The following is a 13,715-nucleotide window of genomic DNA, read 5'->3' as shown; positions in this document are numbered from 1 at the left end:
TCCTCCCTCCTTTCTTTCTTTTTTCCCTCTTTTCTTCCTCTCTGCAGATGGAAGCCAGAGTCTTGCACACACGAGCCAAATACGCATCCACTGAGACCAACCTTGAGACGTCTAGAAACAACTGAAGTAAAGGGGCCCCAGCTTGATGTTTTGTTCAAAGCCCTGAGATCAAAGGAAACACGTTACAATTCCATCTACCATGCACCAGGAATCACACAACACATTCTCAAATGCCATTTATTTAATGCTTCCTCCAGGGACAGCGCTCCAGGGTTGGTGTTCTTATCTGCCACTGTGAGCATCATTAAAGCAGGGACCCCAAACCTCTTCCCAGTGACAACTGGAGTCTACCTTGCCTGATGTCAAGCCCCACACCTGGGACTCCTTAGTTAAGAACTGTGGAAATGACATCTAATCATCACAGATGCCATGAAGCAGCCTCATTGGGAGGAAGCCCAGGCTGTGGGCGGTCATTCTGGCTGACCCCTCCCAACCCAGGCACCAAACATCAGAGTGAAGAAGGCTGTAAAACTGTGAAGCAGTTGATGGTAAACATTCTGGGCTTCTCAGCCACATAGCCCTTCTTGTGGCCCATCCACTGTGCTATTCCCACAGTATAAAAGTAGCAGCAGACAGTGGGTGCCGCTTGAGTTACACAGAAGCAGGTAGCGGGCTGAACCTTGACCAGTCATAGGGCTTTTCCCAAACGAGTCTCTGCATATTGCTAGGGCAAAGGCAAAATCACTACCACCCCAAAGACCACCCCGTGGTTTTCTGTCCCAAGTCCTATCCCCTAGCCCAAGGACTGTAAGCATAATACAAGGGTGGATATTATACAGTTTCAATTTGGGGGCAGTTCGCTGTGTAACAGACAGCTGGAACGTGGCCATTTTAAACAGAGGAAAACTCCATCCCAGAGAGATTAAGTCACTTGCTACAGTCTCACAGCCAACAAGGCTGGCTGCCAGTTTGCCCTGACCCCAGAACACAGGCTCACTCAAATGCTGGGATGATGTGACAAAGGAACCAGAAAGTGACTGCTCCAAGAACTGATAGCTGCGGGGAAAGCAGAACAAGACAGGGCTTTGGAGGGAAACACGGGAGGTCAGAGGCAGAGGGTGGGACCAAGTGACACACAGCCTTGAGGCTGCCCTAAACAGTGGGACTTGAGCTAAGTGTGATGGCACACACCTTCAATGCCAGACCGCAAGAGGCTGAGGCAAGACGATCTCAGGTTTATGACCAGCCCGAGCTATACAGTATCACCCCGTCTCAAAAGCAAAACAAACAAACAAGAACACAAAGGCACAAAAATAAAACAAAAAACACCCAAACATGTGAACCGGCGGGATGAAACTGTGGTTAAAGAGCTTGCTGTATAAGCAAGAGAATTCAGATACCCAGAATCCAGCTAAGTGCTGGATTACCAGTGGATCCTGCCTGTAATCCCATCCTCAGAGGACAAAGACAGGGAAACCTCTAGAGCAAACTGCCTAGCACTAGCCCTAGCATCAAGCTCTGGATTTGATTAAGAGCCCCATCCTTCGGTGAATAAGGTCTAAGAGCCAACAAGGATGTTCCTGACATCAGCCTGGGACCCCTACATGTACACTTATCACACGCGTGCACATGAACGCCCACAAATATGCAAAACCACAAACACACATGGTCAAAAAAAAAAGTTGCTTCCAGAAACCAACAAAAAAACCAGTAGCTGGGTTTTAGGCAGAATGGCTCCCTTTGAGTAACAGCCATGGAGACCCACTATGGCTATTGTGGAGACAGGGTGGGGAAAGGGGTCCTCCTCTCAGTGGCCAATACAGGGAAGTGAGGCCACACTTTGGAGGGGGTCCACTGTCTCCAAGATGCTCACCTGCAGCCTCCGAGTTGATGCCCTGCTTTATCCAGCTTCAACACAACACACAAAGGCTCTGTGGGCCTGGGAAACCACCTCTGATATACGTGAAACTGGCAACATAGAGTGATCTCGCCAGAAAGAAAGATGTGCGGAGAGCCACCTGTTAGTCATCTACCAGAGGGAAGAAACTGGCCTATCTGTCCCTCGGAGCTCCCAACAATCGCTACCCATCCATCCAATTCCCCACCAAAGATCTCCATGCCTTCGTTCAACAGGTGTTCAGAAAACCCACCGCCGTGTACACAGCTGCTCCAGCAGACGGGGCAGATGGGAAGCACCCCCGCCAGTGCAGCCAGGGTCTGAAGCACCACAGAAACGCCCTTTTTGTCATCTCCTCCCATCCCAGTTCCGTCCCCCTCCCCACACAGAGCCACGTGCATTCTGCCCTGAGTATCTCCTCAACCAATCACGGGATGTTTCCCCTCCGCCCCGTGAGCTTTACTGTATATAAACTACTCAGAAGCAACAAGAGTGCAGGAATATGAGTACCATGCCCTGGCTCAACCCTCTCCTCCTTCCCACCCACCATCTGGCCCCCACCCCTAACCCTGTAAAAGCTGCACCTTACCTTGTTGATTTTGTTGGTTTTGGGGAGCGTCTGGCTGATGTGTAGATCTGAGTATCGGGCTGGCTTCCGGACAGGGTTGTTGATGTCACAAGGGACCGACTCTGTTCGCACTAACCTTGCTGGGTCCGTAGGGGTGAAAGAGCAAAGACAGAATCTAAGCAGCACGTCAGCTTTGATCGTGTCAGGAGAGCCCAGCTCACATCCCACTCTGAAACCTACCAGCGACACTAGAAATGACAGCCATGCATCCCCATGACAGGTGGTCTGGGTGTCCTCTGTGGTTCTTACCCTCTTTGTGTCGTCTACCTAGCACACCTGTCAGCCCAACACTCAGGAAGTGGAGGATAGGAGTACATGTTCACGAGCCCATGGCCAGCCTGGGCTACATGAGACCCTGGCTTTTAAGATTTATTTTTTTTAAGATTTATTTATATGAGCATTGATGTTTTGCCTGCATGACTGTTTGTGCAAAGGTGCCAGATCCTTTGGAACCGGAGTAACAGACAGTCATGAGCTGCCATGGTGGATATTGGAAATTGAACCCAGGTCCTCTGGGAGAGCAGCCAGTGCTCTTAACCTCTGAGCTGTCTCTCTAGCTCTGAATCTCTCTCTCTCTCTCTCTCTCTCTCTCTCTCTCTCTCTGTAAATTCATGCAAGGTATCCTAACATATGTACTTGTTATATAGATGTGGGGGGTGTGTGTGTGTTGTAGTAACTGCAAATTGTCCGACTATATGTCCTCATTAGCGTAGATGTGTCTGTCACATGGGTGGGGTGTGCACGTGGGTATGAGTGTGGTGACCGGAGGTTCACATAAGGTCTACTTTTATTTTCTGAGCTGGGGTCTGCCACTCAACCTGAAAAGCTCATAGCCTGCGCTAGGCTAGCTAGCCAATGAGCTTCAGGGGTCAGCCTGCCCAGACTCCACCCCCAGCACCGGTGTTACAGGCGTGGCCTGTCATCCTGGCATTTTGACATGACCTCTGGGGATCTGAACTCATGTCCTCAGGCTTGCATGGCATGTACTAATTTACCAACTGAGCCATCACCGTTCCAGAAACTACGTATTTTTTTTCCAGACATTTCCTTTTTAAATTATGTATTCCCTCACACGAGTTTTTTGACAACAGAAATAGGAAGCAACTATTTTTCGTTTTTCCACCCTGTTGCTGTCACCCACTGCTGGCCCCTTTTCACTTCGGCCTTGAACTTTACTTGCAATACAGAAGACCCCTGATTCCTCAAGGCCTACAATTAACACACAAGTCACGATGGACACCCGTCTCTGAGCTTCTAACTGTGTGCTAGGATGCTTTTTGTTATGTATGGAGTTTGTTGGGACTAAGACAAACTGTTACACACACTGGACCACATTTGTCCCAAATAACTATGGATCCCTACAATAATGGCCCAGTTCCTTTGGCCTTCCACCCCCCCCCCCACTCCCACCTCTGGGCATTGCTAAATAACTGCTTCCTGGTAGGGGAGGCGGTCTCCACCCTTAAGCGCCTGTCTCTCATTAGTTGCGTGACTCGTGGGGAGCACAGTGTGCTACGGTACCGAGTACAAGTTCAGAGTTGCCTGCCTACCACCTTTCCTTGTTAGCTGTGTTTTTGTTGGGGGGAGGAGTTGTGGAGTTAAAGCTTCACATTGACCCAGGGATTTAATTTCTCTGCTTAGCCTGAGCTGCCATTACCATGGAAACAGACTCTATTTTCAACTTCCCACCAACAGGGAGGTGGGGAAAATGCAAGAAGCCAGTGGACTTCTTCAGTAAAGTTCTCTTTGAGTCACTTGTAAGACACCAGCCCTCCTGGCGCCCAGGAGCTTGGCCTGGAAGGTGGGTGGGAGGAGGGAAGAGGCCTTCTCCAAATACCAGACTCTGAGGGAGGCTCACCTTCCTGCAACCTGGGTCCCGACTTCCTGTGGGAGTTAGCCTTCCCAGCACCCACTAGGGAGCAAGCTTCTGTGGGAGGCAAATTCCCTAGTGAGTTTGACTTCAGACAGGGGCTCAAGAGCTGTGTGAACTCTATTTTGAAGGTTTCAAAATAGCCATGCTAGGTGTATTAAGGAAGAGGCAGGAGCGAAGAGCCAAACGCTATTCATGGAGACCCAAGGTGAGAAAACACATCAAAAACCAACCGCCTGTGACAGCTCTGAACTTGCTTTAGGGGAAAACTCATTTTTTTTTTTTCGCCTAAAGCTTCTCTTAGGTTCATTCTCAAACTGGGTGGGTACTCCCAGGAAATATCTGAGCTAAGCAATGTCAGGGGAGGTGGAAGGATGGAGAAGGAAGATTCAGCCTTGGTTTAACAAGTCTCTGTGTCTTCCATCCAACCTAGAGCTGGGAGCGCTGGCTGGCAGCTAGTCAGGAAACCACCAACATGTGGTGGGAAGCCTAAGGCACGTCGAGCCATGCAGGCTTCTGCTTGGAAGGTCACAAACGCACCTTCAAGCAGGTGCCTGGCTACCTGCTGTGGTGCCCACCCTCTCTGGACAGTACCTGCCAGCACTTTCCAGTCTGCCGGGCCTCATTTGACCAACTTCTCTCATTCAGGATGTTTGCTTGGCCCTTATCAGTGTGTGAGTTTTATAGAACTTTTGCTTATGAATAATGATTCCTGCTTTGGGCGTGTACAGGAACCCCCACCATATCCAACTTTAAAAGGTGGACTCTCGTTCAGCATTTCTGGGGCAGGCCCAGGAAGTGTTGGGTTCACACATGCATGGGCCACACTTTCCTTAGGCAGAGTAAAGGGTAGTGTGGGTGTTGTTTTAGGAAAGGAGCGGACATGGGATTGCCCTGTAGGAAAGCGCTTTATTGGGAGAGGGTAGTCTCTAACCATGGGAGCCATGACTGGAAAAGCTTCATTCCTTTAATGATGTGACCCCGGGTAGATTGGCATCATCCCAGGACAATGCCAAGACTAGCTGGGCAACGCAAACTGGACTCAGTGGGGGAAAGCAAAAGAAAAGAAGAAAGAAGATCTCAAAGTTGGGTGGGGAGGGATGGGAGGGTGGTGGTGGAGGGAGCTGGGGAGGGTGAATATGTTCAAAATACATGGTATGAGATGCTCAAATAATTAATAAAATTATTGTAGGGAGAGAGAACTAGATAGCCAACAAACCTACTTAAAGGAAAAGAGACATATATGGCTGTCACAGACAGGATGACAAGGTGTGTGGGGGTGGGGCAGAGAAGGAGCCTTCAGAAAAATTCCCAAACAAAGGAAAATATCTGACTTTAACTTCCTGTTGGGGGTGGCCGGAAGGTCCACATCATATGGGACTTTAGTCTGGGATAGCCTGCATGACAAGGACAATGGGGGAGCCAGGTACAGAAAAGAACCATAAGTTAGAGGTTGTGAAAGCCACAGCACTGATCCTTATTATCTGCCCCCACCACCCCAAAAAGAGAGGGCAGCAGGAAGCTCACGGCCTGAGCTCTTCAGACTGCAACCATTTACACAGATTTCTGATCTCACAAAAGGGAGCAGCAGCAGCAGGAGAGGTCTCTGCTGTGGTGGCATTGCCCTGTCCCTGTGCCACCATCCACTGCAGCAGCCACACGTGGCTCCTGAGCCCTGGGGTATGGCTGGTGACAACGAGTAACAGATCGTGTGTTTTTAGTGCATTCTCATTAATCTCAAGTTAAATAGTCGGATGTGGCTAACAGCTACTAATCCGACAGCCCAGACTTAAGAAACTGCCCTGGGGATGGCTCATGAGGGTCTGGGAGTAATGGATCCATGAAACAGAAAATTTAAGCAATTATTTGACAAACTGGGCTATCAGACCTTATGAAGGGTTGTTGTCTCCTACCAATTCCGTGGCAGAGAGCACAACACTTTTCTTCCCAGCTGAATGGGTCTGGTTGGGCACTGTGAAGGGCTGCCAGCTTGGTGAGGTTGGCCCTAGGATCTCAAAGCATGGGATACAGATAGCCTATAACAACTGCCCCGGGGCCAGTCTCCTCCCCAAGGCCACTTCTGCAGGACCAACTGAGTGAGCCTGGGTCACACAATGGAAAAGACCCAGCCATTCTTTTTGGAATGTGAAGGAAAAGTGATAGAGTGGAAATACAAAAATAGAGTAGAAATTAAGACCAGAGACAAAGAGCCAGGGGGAAGTGGGTACTAAAATATCCGAAGGACCAGTGGAAAAGCAAGAAATAGGGATGACCAGAGTGCAGAATGGGCAAGGGACATAGCAGGAAGGAAGAGGGCATCGGGAGGAAAGAAATCAGGTGGGCAAGGATCTAGGGATCAGGAAGTTATCTAGGAATCATGCTGGCCTGGGATGCATGAGCTCCTGAGCCCACCACAGGGAAGCAAGTGTTAAATACTTACCTCCTCTATGGATGATCAGGAGATGACAGGGGGGGGCTTCTTTGGTGCATTTGTTGTGGCACTTTAACCTGAAAGACAGAGAGAAAGAAAGATGGATGGGTTAACTGCATGGATGGATGGATGGGTATTTGGGTGGTTGGGTAGATGGATGGATGGCTTGGTGGACAGATGGGTAGATGGGCAGGTGGACAGATGGATGGGTGGATGGATTAATAAAATAGGTGGGTGGATGAAGTGGATGGACAGGCTGAATGGATACTTCGTGGAGAGATAGAAATATGGATGCTTGGACACACAAAGCGGTGAACTGGTAAATGGATGGATGGTTGGTGGATGGAAGGACTGCTGCATGGATGAGTGACAAATAAATGGACAGGATGGATATAAATATGGATGAGTAGATGATAGAAGGACAGGAGGATGAATGAGCTAGCAGATGGATGTATGGATAGATTGACAACAGACCAATAGAGTAGATGAATATACATATAGATATATGGAGGACAAATGGATGTATAAACTGGTAGATAGATGGATGCAATGAGGAAGGGGTGGAAGGATGAAGGGAGGATGTTTAATGGATTGATGGGTGGAGGAATAAGTAGACAGAGAAATGAGATGGCCCAGTGGACGAGAAGGCTCCAGACACCATGGACAGCGAAATATGAAAGGTGACCGGAGGAAACAACCACAAAAGCTGATCCTTGGCAACCCAGATCGTAACTCTGGAAAGAAGCTGCCAACTGTGACTCTTCCAGCTCTGCCCTGGTTGTCTGTGTAAGCAGCAACTGTTTTACTAACAATATCCATGTTAACCTCATGCTTAGGATAATGGCCATATTCAGCAGCAGCAGCAGCATTGTCATCAAAAGCAACACCCCAATCTTAATCATCATTACCAAGTACTCAAAGACTCATTCGCCAGCCACTGTGCTAAACCTTTTCCATACACTGTCTCATTTGAATCTTACAACTGTAAGAAATAGCTACTATTATATTCCCGCTCTCTAGGTGGGGAAATTGAGACAAACTGACATGCCCCGGACAAAGCCACTGTCCCATAGGTAGTATCCAATCTATCCTAAAACCTAAAGCTCTTGGGAGGCATCGAAACAAAGCTTCCCTTTAGGATGCAAATATCAGCAGACATTCAAGAGCAAGAAGACAAGTGAATTTCTTTTAGACAAACCTGAGGTATCACCTCGCTTGCCCACCACATTGCCTGACTTCCCAAAGGATAATACCACCCCTCCCCCAAGTCACCGAAGCTGACTTCACTTAATGCAGACAGGATGAACATCCTGTGCAAGATAGTGCATAAGCTCCATCCAGGCCCTCTGGATTCCCCTGACATTTTGTGCATCTCAGACAAACTGCCAATAGTTAACATTTTTGCCAGGTGACTGCCCTTGGGATTGAACATAAGTTCCACCCACCACACAGAGGGTAGAGTATGTTCCTTCCCTCTGAAGCCCTGACTGTCCTCTCTACAGACACAGATCAGACCATGGGTCCTAGTCCAGTGTTTCTCGACACAGCATTCCCCACCCACACAACATCAGTACTTTCTGGGAACTTCTCTGGATTCTCTGCAGAGCTGGCATCTCGGAGGCTAGGCTAGTGCAAGCCCTGAAGTGACCCAGATGTGTATGACACTGGAGAACCACTGGTTTGCTTGCTGTATATGTCTACACTTGTTTCCCCATTGTTTTTTTGCCATCATTCCTGGCTCTGAGAGGAGCCCTGGATTCATCTCTGATATGGAGACTTTATACCCGGGGCCCTCAAGCATGCAGAGGACAGGCCAGGAGGAACCTGGGTAGTTCCAGACAATCAAGAAGCTGCACACTCCCTTTCCATCTGAATATGCCGAGGAGAAGGTCTTCAAATGCTCACCCAGTCCCACATGCAGACAGACAATGGACATTGCCACGAGGGACCCAATCACTGTCTTCTTCCATCTGTTTTCAGCTCACCTTATGTGATACTGTTTTTCCATTCACAGTAAAGAGGTGTTTTCATCTCTAAATAAACTCAGCGCTATGGCTTGAGTCTAAAGTGTCCCCAAGAGGCTCATGGGGAACATTTTGAACATTTGGCTCCCTAGCTGGGATGCTAGTTTGAAGGCTGTGGTACTTTTAAGAGGTAGGACCTGGATGATGGGAGCAGGTCACTAAGAAGTAGGCTTGGGAGATCATGCCCACCCTGGGTCCAGACTGTTTTTCTACTTTCTGGTTCTTGTCTCCTGAATATGCCACTCTGCAAGCTCTCTCCCTGTCTTCCCTGCCATGATGAATGAAACCCAGAAACCGTAAATCAAAATGAATCTCTCTTCCCTTGAGTTGCCCTCACCACTGACAAGAGAACACAATACACTTTAGCCCAAAAGACAATAAGGTCAGGCATGGTGACATATACCTGTAAGGCCAGCACTCAGAAGGCTGGGATCATTGCAGGTTTGAGGTCAGCCTGGGACACATTCTGAGTTCCACTACTTAGCAAGGATTATATGATACCATGCTTGTAAAGTGTTATACAAAATACCTGCAATGGAGTGACTTTCAGTAAGTTATATTACCATAGTCACCATCACCACCATCATCACTACCATCATTACTCCATCAACACCATCTCATCACCACCATCATCTTCATCACAACCATCACCATCATCACCTCCATCACCATAATCATTACCATCACCACCATCACCATCATCACTACCATCACTACTATCATCATCATCACCACCATCACCACCATTCCTCCATCACCATCATCACGACCACCACCACCAATACCATTACCACTATTGCCACATCATTATCACCGTCACCGTCATCTCTGCTATCACCATTATCATCCCTACCATCCCCACTGTCACCCACATCATCCCCATCATCATGCCCACCAGCATCCAGCATCCCTACCATCTCCACCATCCCCCACCACCCATACCATCATATCATCACCACATCCAGTCCCCACATCAGCTTCTGAGAGACTCATGATCACCCCTCACACAGCAGCATAATCAGACCCAGCGATTTACTGATGATAGCGAAAAGATGCACACAAGGGACGATTAATTCCCAGGATGGTTTTTACAAGAAGCGAAGTGTTTCTATTCGTGGAAAAGCGAGCTCGGGCTTCAAGCGGGTGATCTCTAAAACGCATGCTCATAATTATATCCTGCCAACATCCTGCCTGGTGGGCAGCCTCCCGGGCCTCCAGGAACTTCACGGCAGCTGCGGCAGCTGCACCCGTCCTTTCTCTAGTTTCACTCAACTGGAGCTCAGAGAGCTCAACTCTAGTGCAACTGCCTGTTGCACCTAGCAGGGACTCCCCACTCACACTCCCGTTGCTCCGCATTTCCTCTCTGTCTTACTCTGTGATGACATCTCCAGCCTGCATCACTTATCTGTTACCATGTGGGCTGCCTCTCCCCTCAAACACAGGACTTCATCCGCCGGCGCGCACTGTTTTCAGCTCAGCTTATTAAGACCTGTGGAGTCATCAGGGTTTGATCCGGAACTAGAACACAGACCCTCCCCCTAGGTCAGAGAATTTGAAAGGGCCAGCAGAGAAAGGGTCAAGTCAGACTGGTGGAAATCTGGTGAACCGGAGACCGGTGGGAGCCTGGGGACAGCCCAGGCCTGTTTCCAAAAGGAGCATTTTGACTCTTATCCCTGTTTCCGGGACAGAAAGTCAGGAGACCTAGCACGCAAGGGCCGAACTCCAGCCTTAGCTGCTCACTGGCCCTGTGACTCTGGCTGAGCCTCAGTTTCCCACTCTGTGAGACGGGGCACTCGTCATTGCTACTGCTTAGGGCCATCGATGAGACCAAAGTGACCAAGTAAAGTACCCAGAACATCACCTCATGCACTGCATTTGGTCACCCCTCTCCTTGAGGGACAAACTACCTGAGAGGGACAGCTTACAGAGGGAGAGTTTGTACTGGATCTGTTCTAAGGGCACACTCGAGCATTCTGGGGGAGACATGGCAGGAGACTCAGAGAGCTGTCACATGGCATCCACAGCTATCCACAGAGAGAGGTGAATGCCAGGGCTCAGCTCACGTTCCTGTCCGTGTTCACTCCATAACCCCATCTCGTAGGATGCACCATCTACATCCAGGGTGGGCCTTCCCCACCTCAGTTAGACCTTTCTGGAAACACCCACGGAGATGCAGCCAGAGACGGTGTGTTTCCAGGCTATGAAATCCAGTCAAGTTGACAATTAAACTAAGCCGCCACAGCTCTGGTTGCTTTGAGGGTCTCGGCTTGTGAATCTGCCAGTCATACCCGCCATTTAATGGCTTTCAACTACCCCCGTCTTCCTGATTTAAGCTCCGCCTACGCTTTATGACGACTCCTGATTAGCAAAGTCAACTGTTCCTAACCTGCACTATTATCGTTTAAACACAGGTCTAGTTTTCACAGCTGTATGCTAAATCATGCATACGATAGCTCGTGCTCTGACATTTCTGTACACGTATACAAAAAGCAATGCTTGCATCAGGGTTTCTGGCTCATCCTGTATTTTGGATAGTATTTGGAGAGCTCTCTATCACTATTGCTACAGACAGGGAAACTGAGGCCTCAGAAGTAGATGCCTGGCACAGAACATCACAGAAGGTAGATCAGTTGTCAAAACACAGGCCTCTATGATTCAAGACCAGATGCTTAACTGGCTAGTTTGCAAGGGCAAGGGCTGGCCACGCGGTAGGACCACAGCCACTCCTGACTACCCCCTGCTTCCCTGTGAACTTCCCACACATAGCGGAGTGTGAGAACCACAGGCCGGAGCCTTTTTCACTGCCTTGGTGACCCACGTGCCACTCTTCCCTCATGCATCATTTCTGGAAGTGGACGGTGCCAGTGAGCCTTTCTTTGGGTTGTGAGGTTCTGCTCCTTTGCAAGCTGGGGGAGAGGCACACACACACACACACACACACACACACACACACACACACACCTCTAAGAAGTCATGAGTCTACCCTTCCTCTCCCTCATTCTCTCATGAAGAGAAGAGCACTAAAGTGCCATCATGGTATCCCTGGGTCTTCAGGTCTAAGTCACAGACCAATGCTCCCCAACCCCTACCCCTGTCAATCATTTCTGTGGAGTATTCCTTTAGGAGATCTTAGGCTGATGAGCTGGTTTCTGTTGGGCCGTTGAGTAGCCAGGGATAGAATGGTCAGTCTCCTGTGCCAAGAGCATACCAAAGCCTTTCTAGAAACACTGGCTCAGAGAGAGGTCCCAGGGCTCCAAAATGAGGCTGAAATGCTCAGGATAGCCCACTGAGAAGTGGCAAGAAATTTGGGCTGCTGACTTTGCCAGAAGCCCCGGAACACTTACAGTAGCGACTTGCAGGACACAGACATAGGGTGGGGAGAAGATGAGAGACCGTGGGGAACTGTGGGTCCTTCCACTGCAGGTATCTGCGGCTTACCCAGCATTCCTTCTGCCTTGTGTCCTCCTTGCTCCCAGGGTAACAGCCAGTCTCATGCTGAGACCCTGCAAACCTCAGGGGATTTGCTTACTTCTCTTTCTTCCCAGCATCCCTCTCTCCCTTGAGCTGTAGCCAAAGCTCCCATTTGCCAAGCATCCATCCTGTTTGGTGCAGCTCACTGTCTCTCTAAGTACCCTGAGCATCCAGGATCCTTCTGACACATTGCCACCAGGTCCCTCTCATCATCCCAGCTTCCTCCGGGGAGCCCTCCCTGCCTGCTGTCCAAATCAGAAAGCCCCACCCTGCCCTCCCCAGTCATACCTGAATACGAGATATACAACTAAGGTGTCTGTCTGTCCACCGGTCTGTCTTCCTGCTCGGCTTTTAGTGATCAGAGCAGAAAGCCGTGTCCAGGTGATCCCATGTTTAGTGACACGACTAATGTACAAGTGTGGTACGTATCAGGTGCCCAGGAGGCATCTGGGAGGAATAGTCCTTTCCATTTCTGAGCCCACAAAACAAGCTCCACGGGCTATTTTCAAACAGCAGGGGTGCGCGGCAAGGTGTTCATACTGAAGTCACGCAGTTGGCTCTGAATGCCTTGATGTACACCCCCTCCCCAGACATAGGGCCTTTAGGGAAGGGATTTGTCTTCCTTCTTATGTGACCTCCCCACCGCTGCCCCCGTGCCCAGCACAGCCGTTGGTTTGTGGTAGGAACCTGGCGCTGTATTTTTCTGCATGCATGCCAGGTCTCTCTTCTGCACGGGAGCTGCTACCTTCTTTGGCTTTAGTTTTCCTGGTTTGGAAATGGCTGTCTCTGTATTTGTGTACTGCGGCACTGCTGTTCAGGGTAAATAGATCACATAAAAGTGCTGGACTAAATGTCAATGCTCGATCAGGCTGGGCAGAGCAGTGTTCAGCAGTGCTTTCAGTATGGGGGGGTGGGCGCATAGGAAGACTGTGAACCCCAGGCCAACTCGGATTGCGGAGCAAGACCATATCTCAATAAGTATAAAAACAACCCTCCTAAAACCAAGTCTCTTTATTGGGTCCTAAACCCAGCTTTAAACACAAACTCAGAGTGAACAGGAGGATATGGTAGAAGCAGGGGACTTGGCTGGCCCCAAGTGACTTTTCCAGAACTGAACTGTTCAAACTTGCATGGTTCTTCCCCTAGGAAGTTCCACCTGTCCCCTCTCTGGGAACCTGTTTCTCAGCCAGCTCTGTGCTGGCCTGCAGACTCCTGTCAGCCTCACAGGTCTGCTCTGGGCCATGGTCAGACCAGAGAGAAAAGACCATATCCCCTCACAAAGGGGCAAGGTCCTTGAAGAGAACACCCCTGTCCTAAGCCCCAGGTTAGGGGCAAGGGAAGGAACTGTGAAGGAAAGCCAAGGAAACCCGGTTTAGAAGAACAATACAATGTGT

The 13,715-nt window shown here is 49.5% G+C and overlaps 1 protein-coding gene across 1 annotated transcript in view; it reads right to left on the bottom strand.

Moving 5' to 3' along the window:
* Ksr2 (kinase suppressor of ras 2) overlaps positions 1-13,715 on the bottom strand; it is a 287,352-nt gene that overhangs the window by 16,503 nt on the left and 257,134 nt on the right. The window contains exons 8-9 of the mRNA XM_055605953.1: positions 6,832-6,903; positions 2,487-2,640 (exon numbers count right to left, since the gene is read on the bottom strand). Coding sequence (XP_055461928.1) covers positions 2,487-2,640; positions 6,832-6,903 — 226 coding nt within the window. The remainder of the gene's footprint in view (positions 1-2,486; positions 2,641-6,831; positions 6,904-13,715) is intronic.

Source organism: Psammomys obesus, unplaced genomic scaffold, assembly GCF_907164565.1.
Source record: "Psammomys obesus unplaced genomic scaffold, mPsaObe1.curated_primary_1811, whole genome shotgun sequence".
Lineage (NCBI taxonomy): Eukaryota > Metazoa > Chordata > Mammalia > Rodentia > Muridae > Psammomys > Psammomys obesus.
Note: the sequence above shows the minus strand (reverse complement) of the source record. Positions and strands in the feature narration are given on the sequence as shown.